We start from the raw sequence: 19,145 nt of genomic DNA, 5'->3' as shown, positions 1-19,145 counted from the left end.
GTCAGAGAGTGTGGTCAGCCTCTGGAGGACTCCTTGTTACATCAGCGGAAAACTCCTCCTTCATTTCTCCTCTACTGTTGATGCTCTGATGACAATAAGTGGCGGGGACGGGAGACGTGTGTTGGGGCTGGGTTGATGAGCTGAGGTTCCCCTGACAGGGGAGGAGTAATATGCCAGCTCCTAATTTTCCCTCCAGACCACCACCCACGCTCATCCTTGCCTCCCAACTTGGTAGAGGTTTGGAAGTAGCAGTTTCTCCTCTGCAGATTCTCCTGTCCTGCCCCCTGAGGATTTCTCTGATACTATTCTCATTGTAACTTCATGACCTTTTACTAGCCTACTGCAGATCTATACATGGCTCCAGTGCAATTTAACGGATTATGTGTTTCCCCTCGTTTACTGGGAAGAGTTTAAAAAAGAAAGGAACAGTCTGCGGCTGTCCTGTTCTCTATTGCAAAATTGTTACATCATTCCTTGTAATAACAAGCAAAATTGATAGGTCGAGTGCCTATCAATTTGAAAGCAAAATGGGACCACCCAAACAGGAGGTAGTGATTCCAACATACTCAAGGTTCTCTAGGCACACTGAATTTTGTAAGTTTATAAATTAAGAGTTTTGAAAAAATGACCCTGTAAACTTTTATAATCTACAAAAAGTTAAGTTAAGGGCATAAAGAAAATTCTAGGAAAAACATGGGTAGCTATGTATACTAGAGTTACTCAACTTATTGATCCAGTTCACACCTAAAAATGTCCCTACCCATGGGCTGTCCTAACTACTTATCCACTTTGAGAATTAACCCAGGAACATCCCTGGGTTATTCGCCATGACACCCAAACCCAGTAGCTGCTCTGGGTTGTTGAGGGAGAAACAACCCAGAGTTTAAAACCATAGGTTTAGGTTTAAAACTTTCAGTTATTTCTCCCTCAACAACCCGGAGTTGCTGGGTTTAGACATCATGGCGAATAATCCAGGAACTCGGGGTGTTCCTGGGTACTGCAAAGCTGAAGCAAGCGAGCAGGAGCTCCCTTGCAGTCATGACTAACCCACGGTTTTAACAATCCATGGGAGTTGTTAACTCAACAACAAACTATGGGTTTGGAACTGCTGGGTTGTTTAGCCTATAAACAATCCCGGGGTCCAGGTTTGGATGACATGCTGAGCAACACGCCCAGCCGAGGTGGCTGAGTAAAAGTGGAAGTGGCAGGCAGGCAGGCAGCATGTCTGTTCTCTCCCACTTGTCCCGAATGACTGTCATTGCATGCGAACTGGCCCGAAGTCTTGAGAATGAACATCTGGGCTATTGTTGAACACACAAGACAGGAACTGTTTTTCCAGCTACATCTTTTTCTGGGCATCATTGCCTCACTCCCGAATCACAACTACGCTAAAAAATCCTGTTTTCTATTGGCAGAGCTCATGCTCATTTCAGGGCAGAGGGTGGGGAAAGGGATCTGAACTCTAGACTCTTAGAGAACCAGAGGTTGGGCAGAGTCTAGAGATTCACGGTGTCTGTAATTGAGGGCAGTTCAGCCACAGGATGTTGAAGGTATCAGTTTGGCTGGGGCAGGGGTGCGGGAGGGAGGAAAATAGAGAAGGAACAGTTGATAGAATCTTGGAAGAGTCATTGGGGTTGGGGGCAGGTCCCATGAGATTCTCCTCCTGCCATGACCTGTACATACACCGTAATAGCTTGCTGCAATTCCCCACTTTGCAATGCACTACTGTGCATCAAGCAGAAGACTTCTTAAATGCAGCAGATCAAAACCACATGTTAATACCAATAATAGAAGATATGTGAGAACACCATTGTGATTACAGTAGTTCATTGGTTTCCCCAACATAAAATCCCATTGCTTCCCCCGCCCTCAGCTCTTTCTTCTGTTCCCCCCAAATAGAAGATGTCATGGCATTTCACTCATAACCAAATTCTTCCCTTTCTGCATGTGGACTGCACCATCTGTCCTCTGAACAGGGCCATGCAGTGACTGCCATTCAAACAGGCAGGAAATTTGGGGTAGAAGGGATGTGCCCAGGCACAGACCGGCTTAGAAGTCTGATGTGCCGATCATATCCGTGCAGAACTGCTTTATAGACTTCTGTATCCTTACTTTCTAGGCCTTGTGAAGAGTCACCTGGCTGCTTTGAGAACAAAGATGATTTGGGGGCAGGTTATGGGCCACTTCTTGCATAACTGCTTTTCATATTGGGATTAGTAGCAGCCATTCACCCAGTGTTGGGTCTGCATTTTTATAAAGGTTTCGGGATGAGTAGCACGTGAAGCCCTTGTGTGATTATCTCATTGCATTGCCCTGCCAGGAAATGGTTTAGGAACAAAGTTGCAAAGAGAAATATTTAGGTGCACACAGTATTCAGATTGCTTACAGTTTGAAATGAAACAACCAATCAGTGAGATTAATTTGGAAACACAACTGTCAGTGTCAAATGTATTTTGGTTTGGCGAGTACCCAGTGTTGGAAACACTGAGCTCTTTCAGAACAATGTTTTGTTCTTGTATGTATTTTACTGATGCATTGGGCTTATCTGTATCTGACAATTATCCTTACCCCACTGCCAGCCCTACACTGCAACCTATTTAAGACTGCCTCTGGTTCACCCAAGTATGCTAGGGAATTCAGGAAAGGAATTCAGTATCTGTACTGGATGCTGCTGGTGTAAATGCTTACCCTTGGGAGGGCAAAGCATGATCGTCTTTTAATTAGTTTGGAGTGGGATTGCAGTTTTGGACCCACAGAATTGTTATTGTTTTATAACAAGAAGCAAATGTGAATCAATTTATCCACAATTCGACAGCCTGCTATCTTGCATATCAAAATATAACAAACTAACAATAATAAAGGGATGCGGTACACCCAGAGCAAACAAGAGTTTTCTCAGATTGCATATGCCAGTTGCATCCAGAACATACATGCGAATTGCCACAATAGAGAGGTTCAACCTTTTCAGCATGAACTCTAAATTGAATTCTAAATTGTAAATTGTAGGGGTTACATGTAATAGAAACGACCACGTTCTTTGTGTTCTCCTTCCCATTCACTTTTCCGCAGAACCCCAATTCCAATCCCAGGCCCACAGCACAGGACCTCGCCGGTTTTTGGGATCTCTTGCAATTGTCCATCGAAGACATCAGCATGAAATTTGATGAGTTGTACCACCTAAAGGCTAATGGCTGGCAGTTGACGGAGACACCGGAGAAGAAGGTAAGCTTGGAGGGCTTTCTAGAAACCCAACTCCTGTGGTGCAAGTTCAGGCAGAACCTGTTTTTCTCAGTTAGAAAAAGATAATGATGAGACATAGAGGGAATTTCTTGGATCTGGGTTAGGCAAGACAGCCGGATCCAAGCCTTACTAGGAAGTAAGACTCGTTAATACATCCAGTGGAATTTGCTTCTGAGTAAGTATGCTTGATCACAGTTCTGTTTTATGTATAACTTAATTTCAATGACTAAGATTTATTTAATGCAATGCTTCTAGCGTGGCTTCTAAAAACAAGATAAAAACAAACCTCAAAATAGAACATCATAATTTACAGCATGTTAATAGTACATTAAAAAGCCTGAGAAAATAAAAATGTCTTTGCTTGGCACTGAAAATTATTGTTGTTGTTGTTGTTATTATTTACATTTATATACCACCCCATATCCAAAGCTCTCTGAGTGATTTACAAAGATTAAAACACTAAACATTAAAAATCAATATTCAAAATTTAAAAACCATAAAAGCATTGAAATATATATCTATATATACACAGACATTAAAAAAACACTATGAACTCTCAGCAGATCCGGGGTCAATTAACAACTCAGATAGGAATGCTGGTGCCAGGCAAACATCTCTGGGGAGGGAATGAAATGAGGCAGCACAACTGAGAAAGCCCTCTCTCTGGATGCCACTGGCCTTACCTGAGATGGCTGGGGCTCCTGGAGGAGCACTTCCAAAGGTGACCTCCATCCATGGGAGCAAGCATTCCTTCAGGTACTGGGATCCCAAGTACAATCCCCGTTGTTTGCCCAACAGTTCCCAGGGTTGCCCAGATTCACTTCCCAAGATGCTCAAAGTGACATCACCGCTGCAGACAAAATGGCATCAGTCGGGCAGTTCTTGATGATGCTATGTAAATGGTTAACGTAAAGAATTCCATTAGTAGTTTTCAAAATTCAGAAGTTCCTAGATGAGTTGCTCCTGACTGTAAAGCATGATCAGAAGTTGCTTTATGTGTTCTGTGGGTATTCTGTTAGAAGCACAGATTTGTAGGAGTCCAATACCAGTTTTAGAACTAGCAAGGGGAGACAAGAAAAGAATGGAAAATGCTTCAGAGCTTGAATATTTTGAATTTGTATAAGAAAATCTCTCTGTCTCTGCATGTGAGTGTCTACATTCACACACACATATATGTCAGTATGTTTATTTATAAGTCGAAGGCTCCTGCTCAGCTCTCCCTCCCCATTTATGCCTATTTTTAGTTCTGATTTGCCCTCCTGCTACCTTATACGATGGAATAGATTAGTCTTCCCCATTAGTCTTCCCCAACCCAGTGCCCTCCAGATGTTTTGGACTACAGCTCCCAGAATTCTTTGCCATTGGCTTTGCTGACTGGGACTGATGGGAATTGATGCCCACAACATCTTGAGGGCATCAGGTTGAGGAAGGCTGGACTGGATATAAATCTGATGCTTGTAAATGACATCACTTGATGCAATCTTACTTTTGCATGATGTGTTCTGAGCCCTGTCCTAGATCCTTTTCCTCAAATTGATGAATCAAGGGGAACTTGATTATGTTAATTTTAGTGGTTTACATTTAGTGCTTTAAAAAATAAAAATTGCTATAGCATAAATTTTATTGTGAAAATGTTTTGAGGTGACATAACACGTTTTTTTTAAAAGTAAGCCCCGTAGTTGGTAGCATAACAGTCAAAACGTTTTTGGCACCGAACTCTGATAACAACCATGGGCTGTTCGTGAACTGCGGTGGACGGAAGCAAGTCTGTGTGCAGTTTTTTCAACACGTTATTCTTGTTTCTCTAAAGGAAGAGAAGAAAGCGCCCCCTCCTGTGCCAAAGAAGCCAGCCAAACCGAAATCCCAGCTAAACCGGGACAAGGCCTCTGACTCGGTGGATAAACAGCGCCAGGAAGCCCGCAAACGCCTCATGGCGGCCAAGCGCGCTGCCTCGGTCCGGCAGAACTCGGCCACCGAGAGCGCGGACAGCATTGAAATCTACGTCCCTGAGGCACAGACCCGTCTTTGAGCAAGGGGAAGAGGAAGAGAACACTCTTTTTCACATCATTAAAAAGGAGGGGGGGGGAAAGGTTCACTAAATTTAGTGTGATTTATTTGGTCTAGAGACACAGAGCCAGCCTTACAAAGGGCTCCCCGTTTGGCTATCTCTCCGTCTCTCTCTCTCTCTCTCTCTCTTTCCCCCCCCTCGTTCCCTCTCTCTCCAGCTTTAAGTAATGAAGATTTTGAAAGAAAACACCCTTCCTGGTTCCGTCGTTTGGTTTTTTCTCTCCCCACGCCGCCCCCCCCCCTCACACTGGCTGTGGTGTGGCAGAACAGACTCTTGGAAACACAGTCCTTTAGACTTGGAACTGCGACCTTTTTACTCGTTCTATCTAAGGAGAATTATTAGCTTGTTTACATGAAATGGACAAAAATTGAAAAGAAAAAAAAAGCCTTGGGCACTTGCCATGCTGCGCTTTTTCCCCCTCTCCTCACTGTATTCTTTCTGTCCTCCCCTCCACTCACTGTCTTTCTCTCTCTCTCTCTACCCTTGTGCTCCTGCTTCTTGTTTTCTCCTGCCCTACGGTCCCTGACCTCTCTTTCTTTGTCATCCTTTCTCTGCATGGCGTTGTTTACTGTGTTAGAACTAAACTCTTCCACAGCGCTCCAGAAGAAAACACCTGTTCAGTGTGTGCTGTTGTTGCACTCTGCTAGTGAGCAGCCTTTTCGTTTTATTATGTATTGTTTGTTTTTTTCCTTTCTAGGTGGGTTGGGAGCGGGTGGCCAGGGCCGGGGCGGGGGAGGCAGCAGGGCTTTGGGGGGTTCGACTATCTCGTAGTTTAATGATGTAAAAGGAGGGCAAGATCTGTAGGGTGCAAACAGAGGAGCACGTTAACACAGCCTGGAAGCAAACATGTGCAATAAGATATGTGTTGTAGCCTGCACACACACAACAATGGTGCTGCAAAAGAAGGATTTCCCATTCAGAGGGCCCAGTCAGAAATACGGCGCAGGGTGGATCTGCGTGTTGCCCCACACATATTTCTGTTCTCTTTCCCCTAATTATCCCGTTGCAATAGTTTGTGTGTGTGGTTTATGTGTGCAAGGCTCAGTCGATACGAAAGCAGCTGCTACACAAGGGAGGGAGGGAACCTATATCCCAGTGGTGTGTATTATTAGTCCATTCGGCAGTAGGCGACAATGGCTTTTGTACTGAAACAAAGAGGAGGTAGCTGATGGAGGGTTGGCAATTTGCTGGCCTGCCTGTATGTATGTGTACATATGCACATATACACTTAGTAGGATCTGTATATTTAACACGTACACACACATACCCATTCACACATGCACGCATTCAGACGGTGTCTTCAAAAAGCACCTCAGCGAGGGTGGGTGTATGTATAGCATATATTTTTACATGTACTATAGCTAGATGTGTGTAAAAGTGTGTGCAAAAATATATACCCGGTGTATTATTGGATTCCATTCACCCATCCTGCCCCCTTGCATCCCACGTTCTTTGGGGGAGCAGTCATTAAATTTCACTTCGACCCTCCTCTCTCTCCTCCCTCGTTTTGGCCTAATTCTGTGGAGCCAGGAGTCAAATAGCCAATTCCAAGTTTCTCCTCTGCCTACCACACTGCACACTGCCCCTGTTTGCATTTCTCTCAAAGCTGCACTCCCGTGTACCAGTGTGGAGGAAGATGGAAGCTGTTCTGTGGATGGCTTCAGGTGGCCAAAATCCCAAAGGAATTTTATACTGGTATGTTAGTAATTTAAGGAGATAGAAAAATGCTACCACTTAATCATGTCAATGAATGCTGTTTATGATGTCTATGCATAGAGAGTCTCCACCTGCCCACCTAATGGGCAACGTTGTAACCTGTGAAAGCCTGGCCATATAGATTATGGCTTCAAATCAAGCTTGATTTATTCCCCTCTTTTCCCTCCCCTCCCCAAATGTCTTTACAATGATGATAGAGGGTGCTTGACTGACTCCTGAATCCAATGGCTCACTTTCACAGTTCTTCATATTAAAAATTGAAACACTTGGAATGTGACTTGTTTTACTCATGTTTCCAAAGGCAGCAATCCCAGTATTTAGTTGGGCAGTATCTTGCTAGGGCCAGTTGCTGCTGAGTATCTTTTAGCTTCCCTATTTCCACTTAGTCAATGTGATTAAATCTATGTAAATCCAGTGAAATTGGTTTCTGGATTGCAGCCTAGATGACCTATCACTTCCCCTGCCTCAGTGCTGCTTCACACATTGCATCATGGCAAACAAGTGTTTGCCTCCATGTGTATATTCCCAGAGTCTCTGCTCTCTGGCTTGGATCCATGATCCATGTATTTACCACAACGATCCTTTTACATCTTAGGTGTATTTACAAAGCGTTCTGTGTGTACACCTCAAAGGTGTGTGGAGTGACTTCAGTCAGTCTGTCGCAATAAGAACAGCAAGGGCACTGTGAAGGAAGCTAGGCCATGAGTGCAAAGAGACCACTCCTCAGAGTGTGTCCAGCCATGCTAAACAGGTGTGGGCTGCCATAGCAGGATGCAGGAATAGGATCAAAGCAAAAGCAGTTGGCTAGTTTTAAAAGCAACTGAGAAGCAATAATGTATAGCTTCTGAGCTTTTACCCTTCTTAAAAGAATGTTATATACTTGGATGTAACTGCAAGAAAGCGCTGAAAGCTGTTTACTTGGAAGTCACTTGCATGAAATGGCACAGTAGCCTAAATATGGTGTCCATGTTCCAATGGCTGGAATTCCATTGGATCAGGGCTGCTGTCAATTGCCTTTTGCTTTGGTGTACCTCCCAGATCTACAGGAAAGTTCTTCACAGGATCCAAGAAATAACTTCCATGTACAAATTAGTTTTACTTAATAGGGTGACAAGGTAGCAAATGACCTACCTCTTTTCACAGAATCCACAGTTCGCCATCATTCCTATCACAAACTTTGTATCCTGGGATGAAACAATTGCCTTCCAGACACCCAGGTCTCTACAGTCTCTGTAAGGGGCATGAACAAGGTGGCCCAGTAGGCACAAAAAAGTCTTTCTAAAAAGAATATATAAAGGGCTGCGAACCTACTATAAATATTTGTGCCTGTGGGTCCTGAATGTTATGGGATGGATTCAATGGAGTTTAAAAACTTCTGCATGGGTGTACTAGAGGTAACAGTCAGGTTCCCTCTATTTGAATCAGGTGGGGTTTTCTCCTGATCAGGGTTTTTGTTTCTTTTTAAAAAATCTCTTTCAGATATCCTTAAAACTGCTCAAGTCTTATTTTCCCCCATGCAATTGCAAGGCAAAAAAGGAATAGCAGCAAGGCTAGAAATAATCAGTATGACTCAGTGTACATTCTTATGCATGTTTAGACAGAAAGAAGTCCTACAACTCTGGCAGTTGTAGGACTTTTCCCCCCTGTCTAAACACACATATGATTGTGTCCTTAATTACTTCATCCCCTGTAGCAAACGTACTGGGGTGGAGGGGGCTATGTGTTCTTCCCCTGCCTATCTTATTTTGTTATTTTGTTATTTTGTTAAAAACAAAATGTTTTTCAAGTGACAATCTAAAGGCAGCCATCACTGAAGTGGCCCTGAAAAGCCCCTACTTGGTGAGGCTGTGCTCCATGGATGCTTCTGTAGTTCTGTTTATCTAATAGATAACATGGATTTAAAACACATGTACACACTGCTTTGAGAACCTAGTTTTTCCCCCAACCATGAAGAAGGAAAGGATATATTTTCCCCACCGTGATTTAGCCTACTTCTCTTAATACTGTGGCAGGAAAAAAGCAGAAGGAAAAAACAGTTTTAGGCCCCTGATGGTTAGCTTCGTGACAATATTTTATAAAGGAAACTGAAAGCCTTGTACCTAGACCCATGGCCCAACATTTTGTAACGTGGATCTTGCTGCCATTGTAAACTACAGTAAAACAAACAAACGGTGCCTCTTTGGTACCCCTTATGCCTCTGTCTCTTGCAGTTTGTGATCTTTACTCTATGAACTCCAGTTTCTAGCACAGGAAACGAGATACAAATGTAAAGTGGGTGGGATGGGGAAATCACGTTTCTAAAACAACCAAGAGTTTTAGTTAGATTAGGAAATGGAATTTTTTTGTCACCCATGAGGGCATGACCAAATCGGTCATTAATAAAATAAAATATAAAAAAAACAAACCACAAAGCAAACTTTGTCAGAGCATTTTATAAACTCCTGTCTGTTGTACTTCATGTTAATCTAGCAAGACGTGACTATTTCTCCTTGAATGATAGACTGAGAAACACACCCACAACTTCCTGGGACTCAATCAAATGTTCGTACCCTAACTTTGCAATCATTTTAGTGGCTGAATGTCACACTTCCAATGAGACATGCACGTCTTCTATATTTTGGCTATTGCCTCTGGATATTGTTCATTCGCAAACAGTGGCAAGAGATGGCTTGCCACTCTTCTTTGACTTGGACTCCTATCAGGATGCATACAAAGGTCTGGTCTAGCCAAGACCCCTGTGGAAATTCTTCCATTCCTTTCCAGTTTAGTGCTAAATCAAACACAGGATAAAAAAATACCTTGGATTTGCTGTGGAGGGGAGGTCTGCTACGGCTGCTGGCTACTCCCTTACACCATTCTGTCAGGTGAGCCTTGAATTATTTGAAATTCTGTTTTTGCAAGAGTCTTACAGTTTGAAATTATTTGAAATTCTGTTTTCAAAATTATTTGAAATTCTGTTTTTGCAAGAGTCTTACAGTGTATCTTCTTTATCACCTGTTTGTAGAACTCTGGCTTTGGTTGTTTGAGTTAACCAATCTAGGTATAATATTTTGAAGATCCCACTTTAGAGAAGAGGGTGAGGTTTCACAAGTACCTAATCCTCGACAGGCTTCAAAATTGTGTACTGAATAATTTCCAATACCCCATTCTTTGGCAAGGTGCTGGAGTGTGTGGTGGCTTCTCAGCTCTGAGCTTTTTTGGAGGAGGGGGGAATATCTAAATTCAATTCAATCTGACTTCAGGCCTTGTTATGGGACAGAGACTGCTTTAGTTGCTTTGAAGTTCAATTTACGCCATGAAATGGAGAAAAAGCATGTGTCCCTATTGGTTCGCCTGGACCTCTTGACAGCTTTTAATACCATCAGCCATAGTATCCTTCTGAGGTGTCTGTCTAAGATGGGACTGGGAAGCACTGTTATATGATGGCTCCAGTACTTGGAGTTGTGGTTTCAGAAGGTGGTGCTAGGGGAATTTCTCTTTTTCAACAGTGGCCCTTGGCTTCTGGGTTCCATCTTATCCCCCATACTATTTAACATGTACATGAAACTGCTGGGAGTGGTTTTCTAGAGCTTGGGGGCTTTGTGCCACCACTATGCTGATGACACCCAACTCTTTCCTTTCCATCAAATCTGTTCTAGATCCATGTCTGATGTTGATAATGGACTGGATGAGGGCAAACAAACTGAAGCTTAATCCAGACAAGACAGAAGTGCTTTTGGTCAGTCTAATGTCGGATTAGGGGAATAGGATCAGGGGGGTTATGCTCCCCCTGAAGACTCAGGCTCACCATTTGGGTGTACTCCTGGACTTAGCCCAGGTTTCAGGAGTGGCCAAGAGCACATTTGTACAGCTGAGGCTGGTGCGCCAATTGTGTCTATTCCCAGGAATGTCTGATCTAGACACAGTCATGCATGCCTTAGTTACATCCTCTACATGGGACTACCTTTGGAAACTGCAGCTGGACCAGACTACTATGACCGGAGTGTTGAGTGGGACTGGATACAAAGAGCACATGACTCCCTTGCTACAACAGCTTTACTGTATATTGACTATATATGTAAGTTGGTATGTTGGGTTGGTTGCTGTTTTAATTCTTTTATTGTTGCATTTTTAATTGCTTTAATGTATTTGCTGATTGTTTTATTTTTCATTTTAAATTTTTGGTTCTTATTATTGTTAGCCTCCATGAGCACCATTCCCTTGATGGAAAAGTGGCATTTAAATCAGATAAATTGTATGATATTCCACTGTAGGGCTTTCCAACTCCCAGAGCTCCTATTCTGAGACTGCTGTCTGTACCAGGGAGAAACAATTGCTGTTTAAATGTAGCATCCATTTTGTCTGAGGTTCTCACACACACACTTATTTGGTGCGGGGGAAGCTACAACACTGCTTTCTCAGGTTCATATTTGACCTCAGAAAATTGGAAGAAAGCACTGTGGTTAAATGAGCCTATAGCTCTCTAGCTGTTGGACTACAACTCCCATCAGCCCTAACTATTGGCTCTGATGAAAATTGGGAGTCCCAACAGATAGAGGACCATAGTTTCTCCTCCCATGCTGTAGACGGGCCTGCACTGAGCTCAATTTGGTTCTTGAAAAAGTTAATACTTTGCTACCTATGAGAATTATCATATCTGTGGAAAGGAGGTGGCCTGGTAAATTTTGTCAATGTTCCTTTTGGAGGAAGCTCTGGAGCAAAGGTAAGGTGGAATCTTTGCTGTTCCTGACCTACTGCTTCCCTGAACCTACAGCAAACGCTTGGCTGACCTGCGCAACCAGTATGCCATTCTGAGCGACGTTGCGTTGCCCTGGACCCAAATGCCGGAGAGGACCTTCTCTGTGGCCATGTCTGAGCTGCAAGATTCCCTGCCCAGAGAGGCCTGGTTTGTCCCTTCTTCCCTTGATAGGTTTTCACCACCTCCTGAAGACCTTTATATTCTGACAGGACTTGGGCCTGCCAAGCCGCTGGTTGCATTGATGCTGCCTGGAATCATAGCAATTGTTTTATCTGCAGTCCTGGTCTCTCAACTGTTTTGAATGTGCGTTTTGCAGATTTTAACATGGGAGCTGTGTGTGTACTTGATGCTTAGTCCTTACTGTAAATATATGCTTACAAGACTGGATAATTTCTGGGGGAATCTGAAAAACCAGGGGGACAGGCAGGTAAAATTTCCAGTGGTGAGCTTGTGCCTTACATAGGTCCTTACCTTTCCCTATCATTAAGTTATAAGAATTAACTGCAGAAAAAATGCAAAATTGCTATTATACATATCTGTTGTGCCATTTGCTTAGCTATGCTCTTGTTTGGCAGTTATCGTGCTATTATATTTCCTCTGAATGCTTCAGTTGAGTCACAGTCCCAAAAGGCACAGCTGAGCTTCCACACTCTGGAAGCCTTTTTCATAGGGTTTAAGAGTGTTGATACTGGGGACAGAATATTACACTGCAGCTGCTCAGAGGTGCTTTCTTTCATAGTTACGTTGCACATTTCTACAAGGCACTTCACATTGACAATGCTTCCACTGTAAGTGAGTGCATACGGGGAGGTTCCCTGCCTTTCTCAAGGACGCTTCTTACCTCTTTGAGCTGTGCACGTCCATCTCTGCCCTTTGGCTTAGGAGCAGGGGTAGGCAACCTGGTGCCTTCCAGATGTTCTGGACTACAGCTCCCATCAGCCTCAGCCAGAATCACCAATGGTCAGGAATTACAGAAGTTGAAGCCCAAGTCATTTGGAGGGCTCCAGGTTCCATACCTCTGGCCTGCAGCAATGTCTTTCAGAACAGGCATAATCAGCTGTGCTGAGGTCTTTTTTGTTTGAAACGCTTCCAATCACAACTTACTTTTTCACATAAGTCTCTACAGGGTGCCTAACATACCCTATTTATAACTTCAATTAAAAATGTGTGCATTTTCTAAAAACACATTAAGTCCAAGTCAGCAGCAGCAGGATGCACCAATGATCTGTCATTAAAAGCTCTTTCACAGCACACTGCATGTGGCCTACTTTTGAAACATCGTCTGTAGTTGCTCTGATTCTGTCACTGCAGACTCCCATTTTTTTCCTTTGCTATATACCATTCCTCTATTAATTTGATAATCTAATTCTCTTGTTTTCACAGTTGCCCATTACCCACTGAGCTTTAGATACAATAAATTCTGCTGTATTTATTATTTATTATTTGTTTATTTATTTATTTATATAGCACCATCAGTGTACATGGTGCTGTAACAGAGTAAAACAATAAAATAGCAAAATTTATGGCTATTTATGGCTATGGACTAGGATATTGCTCCAATAGCACCCTTTTCTGCATGATAGGGGCATTGAATATAGAACACAGGCAGCTGTAGGGGTGTGGGTGTGTTGTGTTTACCCATGTGTACATAAATAAGCACTGGATGCTAGTAGGTTGGGGGAGAGGAGCAGAGCCAAAGCTCTTCCTGATGCCTGCTCAGTTGGGAGAGTCAGCATAATGTGAACTGAATGCGGCGTCCTTGAATGCAGGTCCATTCGGACTATATGCCCAGATGTAGTCAGTGTGACCATGCATTGGCATCTTTCAGTGGCCAACCGTTTGTCCTGAACAAGCTCAAAAGACCTGTACCACCTCATGGAAGATTACAAAAATGTAGCTACGTACCACCTGATTTCTTTAAAATAAGCTAATTACACATTAGAGCAGGAAGAAGGAAATCCTTTACTTGTGAATGTCTGTTCTTGCACATAGGAGGGCATGTGACCTTGGGTAAGGTCCTATCTCCAGGGACACCTATCAGTAAACCATTTCCTGGCATGTGGGGCCTTCTCCTGATTAACAGGACGTTCGACTCAAAATGCACTAGTGAAACTACACATTTGGCCAAACTTTTACAAGGCAACATGTTTAGAGGCAGAGTGAATCCAAATTCGAAACAAAAGAAAAATCAACATAGGCACAAATTAAGGTGAAACCAAGTCTGGGAGAAAATGCTACTGCCTAAAGAAGGCATTCAAGACAGAATCTCAAACAGCTTCCCCCAACTGGTGACTTCTGAATGTTTGGACATCAACTCCCACCAGCCCCAGCCAGCATGCTGGGAATTGCAATTCAAAATATCTGGAGGGGACTAGACTCGGGAAAGCTGACCTGGCCCCTCTTGGAGAAGCAGCAACTTAACTGTTACCCAGAGAAGTCATTTTCCTGGTATTCTTACACCATGGAAGGAAGGCTTTCAACATGGTATTGTAGGATTTACTTGGAGCCAGAATCATGACAGCCTGTGAGTAACAGTACTTGCCTTTCAGCCTCAAGTATCAGTGCAAGTGGCCTGGCGTTGTCTTCATTGTTGTTCAGTCTAATAGGTATGTTGATCAGACAGCTGAGAGAAATAAGAATCAAGTCTGCTCTGATTATATTTTTGATCATCTTGGCGATCGGAGCAATGGAAAGTATAGAGCAGGAGTGGGCAACTTGTGGCCCTCCAAATGTTTTAGCCTACAACTCCCAGCATAACCAATGATGAGGGATGATGGGAGTTGTAGGCCACAAACATCTAGAAGGCCACAAGCTGCCCATCCCTGCTTTAGAACTTCCACAGGATTGGGTTTATATAGCCTGCCCCTGAACCTCTCCTGAACAGAGAGATCAACTACTAGTTTCCTGAACTTGAGACACATTTCGATTCACCATCCACTCTGACTGAGCATTCTGTGACTCCCCTTCTCAGCCTCCTGCTTGCACATTGAGTAATCATTTCACATGTTCAGTGGAGATGGGCACCAAAGGTTTCTCCACCCATTAAAGCAAGTTGAAGACTTCCATCAATTCTTGCCCAGTGCAGGAAGAGTTAGGAAGAAATTTGTCTGTTGGCCACAAGGTTAGGAAGGTCTCCAAGATGGATGGATGCCTACCTTGGGATTACCGTGACCTGTAAATGGAGAAGTGTAAGGGGAGTTGGAAAGGCTGCCTTTGAAATGCAATGTTTTTTCTCCTACCAAAGAAGTCAACTGGAGGTCCAGTCTCACAGAAACTAGGCTTTAGTCACATCTTCCCCATTTGTGGAAGCAGGGCCTTAAGTCAATGGCCTCCTACCTACACATTGGGAAAGTTTCCTGGAGAAACTATTTTAGTTGAGCAACTAATAGGACTTTCAGCAACGCTCTAGAACAGCCATCTCCAACCTGGTCCCACCATTTCTCCACAAATGGGAGGGCACGAGGTTGGAGAAGGCTACTGTCTCATTTATTGTCTGTAGGCCTTCATCTTGTGAATCAACACACACACACCCAATCCACCCTTCCTAACCTGGTCCCCACCAGTGGTTTTGGACTTCCATCTCTTATCAGCCACAGCCAGCCTGGTCAGCAATGCTAGAAACTGCAGACCAAAACATCTGGGAGGGTACAGGTTCAGGAAAGCTGTCAAATTATATACAGCACTTACAAAGGTCAATTCCTTATTCTCAGGTGGGGGTTGCATCCTTTCTGCTCAAGCTGCATGGGGGTTCTCAAATGCACCATAGCCAGGTAGTTTTGGGTTCTTCTCCCAGTTTGCACTGGAGATTTTTGTGACAAAGGAAGTGGACAGTTCCCCAGTACACCCAACAGGGCACCCCCCAGCCCTGCCAGGGATAAACAGGAAACCATCCAGTATTTCCTCTGCCAAGTGGCAGCAGAGCCATCAGTAGTGAAGAACGGCAGTGTGTCTCATTCTCTCCCTAGCAGAAATATAAACAGCACTGTATAAGCAAACAAGGGGGAAATCAGAATAAATTGCTTCTGAGACCACCAGGAATAGAGGCAGAATGACACAGGAAACAGGTTTCAGAGGTAGGTTCTGGTTTGACACTGGCAGCTTATAGGGAAGAAAGAAGCACACACACACACACACACACACCTGGCAATCATGGCTAAAACCATTGTGTACCCATAGTGCCTCCTCCAGAGAGGATGAGAAAGTGAACATTGTCCCCTAGTACTATGGAATCGCAAAGGCATGTTAAATCTATCTACAGCAGCCTTCCTCAACCTAGAGTCCTCCAAACGTGCCGGACTGCAATTCTCAGCCAAAATGGCCATGTCTCCTCCACCCACCCACCACTCTACCATGCCCTCTGAATGAAAACAGCTGGAGATTATTGTGGCAAAGGAAGTGTTGAGTTCCCCAATACTCCCATCAGGCCAAAGTGGCCACCTGGGAGCTGATGACCAACACATCTGAAAAGCAACAGGTTGAAGAAAGCTACTCTAGGCCATTAGTCAAATTCATCCCATGCTACTGGCATTTTAAATCTACTCGGGGCACAATGCTTTGCACTTTTAGACAGAAAAATCCTACTACTACCAGCATCCCCCAGCCAGCCATACTGCCTGGGGGATGCCAGGAGTTGTAGGATTTTTCAGTCTAAACATGAAAAGCATTTTGTTCTTTGTAGCTTCTTGAGCAAAAAGGAAACTGATAAAATTCAGAATGTATTGGCATTTCTGCTTACCATAAGCACAGGAAATTCCAGTTTTTTAATATTGTAACTGATTCAAGCTATAATCTCATATTCAAGATCCCTACCACCACACACACATCTCTCACAAGTTATTGTGTATTTAAAAAAAAACTTTATTGATTAAAAAATTCCAAAAGTTATTTACAGTAGTTTTTTGCTTCATAAACATCAGGCAAAAGAATATTCTCTCTTTTTTAAATTTCCCATCCCAACTAAAACAAGGTCTCCACATCATTAGGACAAACAAGATACAGCAGTGTAGCCCCTGCACCAGCAAGAGCAGTGCATTGTGGGAACTGGCATGTTTTACTTCCTTTTGCTATGTACAGTTCCAGATCTGCTTTGGCTCCTCCTGCAGTGCTAGAAAAGGAGGGTTTTTTTCTCTTTATTTATTGGAAGCATGGTCCTAATCACACTGGTCCTAATTCAACTAAGGGCGGTTCGGTTCTGTCTGTGTCCCACTGAAGACAAGGGGGCTTAACAAGGAAAAAAATAGCCAGAAATAAATTTAAATGGGGCTTCAGCTGGACATGAGCTACTGTTGCTCTTTGGAAGTGACCAAACAATTTCAGAGACACATGCTGAAATGGTACATAGTTCTAAATCAGCCTTCCCCAACCTGGTGACCTCCAGGTGTTGTGGACCTCAACTCCTGTCAGCCCCAGCCAGTATGGCCAATGGTTAGGAATCCTGGGAGTTGTAGTCCCACCGCATCTGGAAGGCATCAGGTTGGGGAAGGCTGTTCTAGGTAATCAGAAACCAGGAAGATACAACTTTGTTCCCACACTCCATGAAACAGAGGTGTGCATTTGAAACAAAGTTTGAGGAGGACACAGAAGGAGCTGCACAGACACCATCCAGAAACCGATGGAAGACGGAAATAAGTGGGAGGCATACAAACAGAATGAGCGGAAATAATCAAATTCACCCACAAAAACATTAAACAAAACAAAAAAACTTCAGATGCTTCAAGGCAGCTCTGTGGGCTTTTAGGCAGAGAAATAAGCACCACTTGGTGATTGTTTTTTAAGGCTTTGGATTGATTCGTCAGAACAGGAGCTCTCTAGGCACAGTTCACTACTCCCCACATGGCATCAATTAAGGCTCGAGAGCATCAATGGCAGGGAAATTGGACCCTGATCTGTCCAGCAGCAATTACAAGTTGCACCAATCTTATCCCCAAGTCCATATTTTGCTGGGAGGGGTAACGAGAGAAGGCACTCGCAGCGCTTATTTGAACAAACAGAAACGTCCTGCCCTTCTGGTCCGAGTCCTGCAACACACTCGCTGCTCGCTGTCCTCATGAAGCCTCCCATTAAACAAACACCAGGTTTGTAGCCCGGTTCAAAAAGGAAAAGACAAAAAAAAAAAAATCTGAAAAGTTGCATTCTGCTGGGCTTTCTCTTTACTATTCATGCAACATAATAATTAGGCTAACACCCTCTAAAATTAGTGTTTCTCAAGATAGATATATAGGTGTATATAATAGATCACTATTTAACTTACATTTACAGTGAAACAGCACTATTCAGAAAAAAAGGTGGATGTTCATATCATCCAGGGGATTCCATGTTTTGCAAGCTCCTGGTCTCGGGACAAAAGGGGGTGTAACTCAATGAAAGTTGCACGTCCTAACCGATCAACATGCAACCACCCACCTAAATCCATTCTCTAATATGGGACACTGGACTATTGCTGGGTTCAAAATTCTATCAAGGCTGCAGATACATGGGACACGTCAAATCACACAGGCGAGGCAATATTAGGGTCACGTGCGGCTGTAGCCTACAGAAGAGTTGCAATTCACCATGGAAGACCTTACTCTGTTGGACTTCCCTTCCGGGCCACGAGAGGGCACCCTTGCTCCATCAACAAAGGAGTAACTACATTCAGCATGATGAAAGCAAGGGTACCAAAAAAACACAGAAAGAAAAAAACATCTAAGTCCGGATGCGGTTTTGTATAGGTAGTTTTGCCAGCGCATCCTTAAAGATGCCTTAAGATTTCCAGAGGCGGCCAGAGTTAAAGTTCACGATCAAACAACTTTTTTTTTTTTTTTAAGGGGGTCGTTTTAAAGCAACTTCACAGTCAAGAATCGTGTTTCGTTTCTTATTATTCCCCAAATGCCCTCTACTGATTTTGGTTAGCATTCTGCCAGGGTCGTCTCCCTGTTCTATGATTACATTTATACAGGAGAAACACCAAGAAGGAGGAGGCAGAAGAATGAGACGGCATCACCAAAACCAGGTCAAGTTCTGCCAGCACCTAAAATAATAGTGATAAAAACAGCTCAACAGCACCACAAATTTGTGTTTGTTGTTTTACTGGCACCAGTATTCTGCAGGGGGGTGGTTGACTGTACCACCCGATTGTGAAGAAGAATGCCACCAACATTAGCGTTTCCAGTTAAATCGGTCAGTCAAGGGGGACTCCCACCAGGGGTGATAAGAGGACCAGCCACTCATCACACCCTATAACAAGAGGACGTTAAGAAATGCTACAGGAAAAACAACCCCCCAAAAAAACTTGTTAAAACAACAACAACCAAAACCTCTCCCATCAGGAAGTTCTAGGGGAGGAGTGATCACCCCATTTTTGTGTGTGGGTTACTAGAAAAGAAAAGGTACTTGTTTTTTTAT

At 43.5% G+C, this 19,145-nt stretch overlaps 2 protein-coding genes across 3 annotated transcripts in view; one reads left to right on the top strand and one right to left on the bottom strand.

The window, feature by feature from the left end:
* The window catches only part of DLGAP4 (DLG associated protein 4), a 132,603-nt gene extending 125,307 nt beyond the window's left edge, over positions 1-7,296 (top strand). For both annotated transcript variants that reach the window (XM_063145216.1, XM_063145223.1), the window contains 2 exons: positions 3,070-3,222; positions 5,051-7,296. In XM_063145216.1, the coding sequence (XP_063001286.1) occupies positions 3,070-3,222; positions 5,051-5,269 (372 nt within the window). In that variant the 3' untranslated portion in view covers positions 5,270-7,296. The remainder of the gene's footprint in view (positions 1-3,069; positions 3,223-5,050) is intronic.
* The window catches only part of DYNLRB1 (dynein light chain roadblock-type 1), a 545,722-nt gene that overhangs the window by 63,723 nt on the left and 462,854 nt on the right, over positions 1-19,145 (bottom strand). The gene's annotated exons all lie outside the window — the stretch shown is intronic.

The sequence above is a fragment of the Elgaria multicarinata genome, chromosome 1 (genome assembly GCF_023053635.1).
Source record: "Elgaria multicarinata webbii isolate HBS135686 ecotype San Diego chromosome 1, rElgMul1.1.pri, whole genome shotgun sequence".
Classification (NCBI taxonomy): domain Eukaryota; kingdom Metazoa; phylum Chordata; class Lepidosauria; order Squamata; family Anguidae; genus Elgaria; species Elgaria multicarinata.
This window is presented reverse-complemented; position numbering and strand designations above follow the sequence as displayed.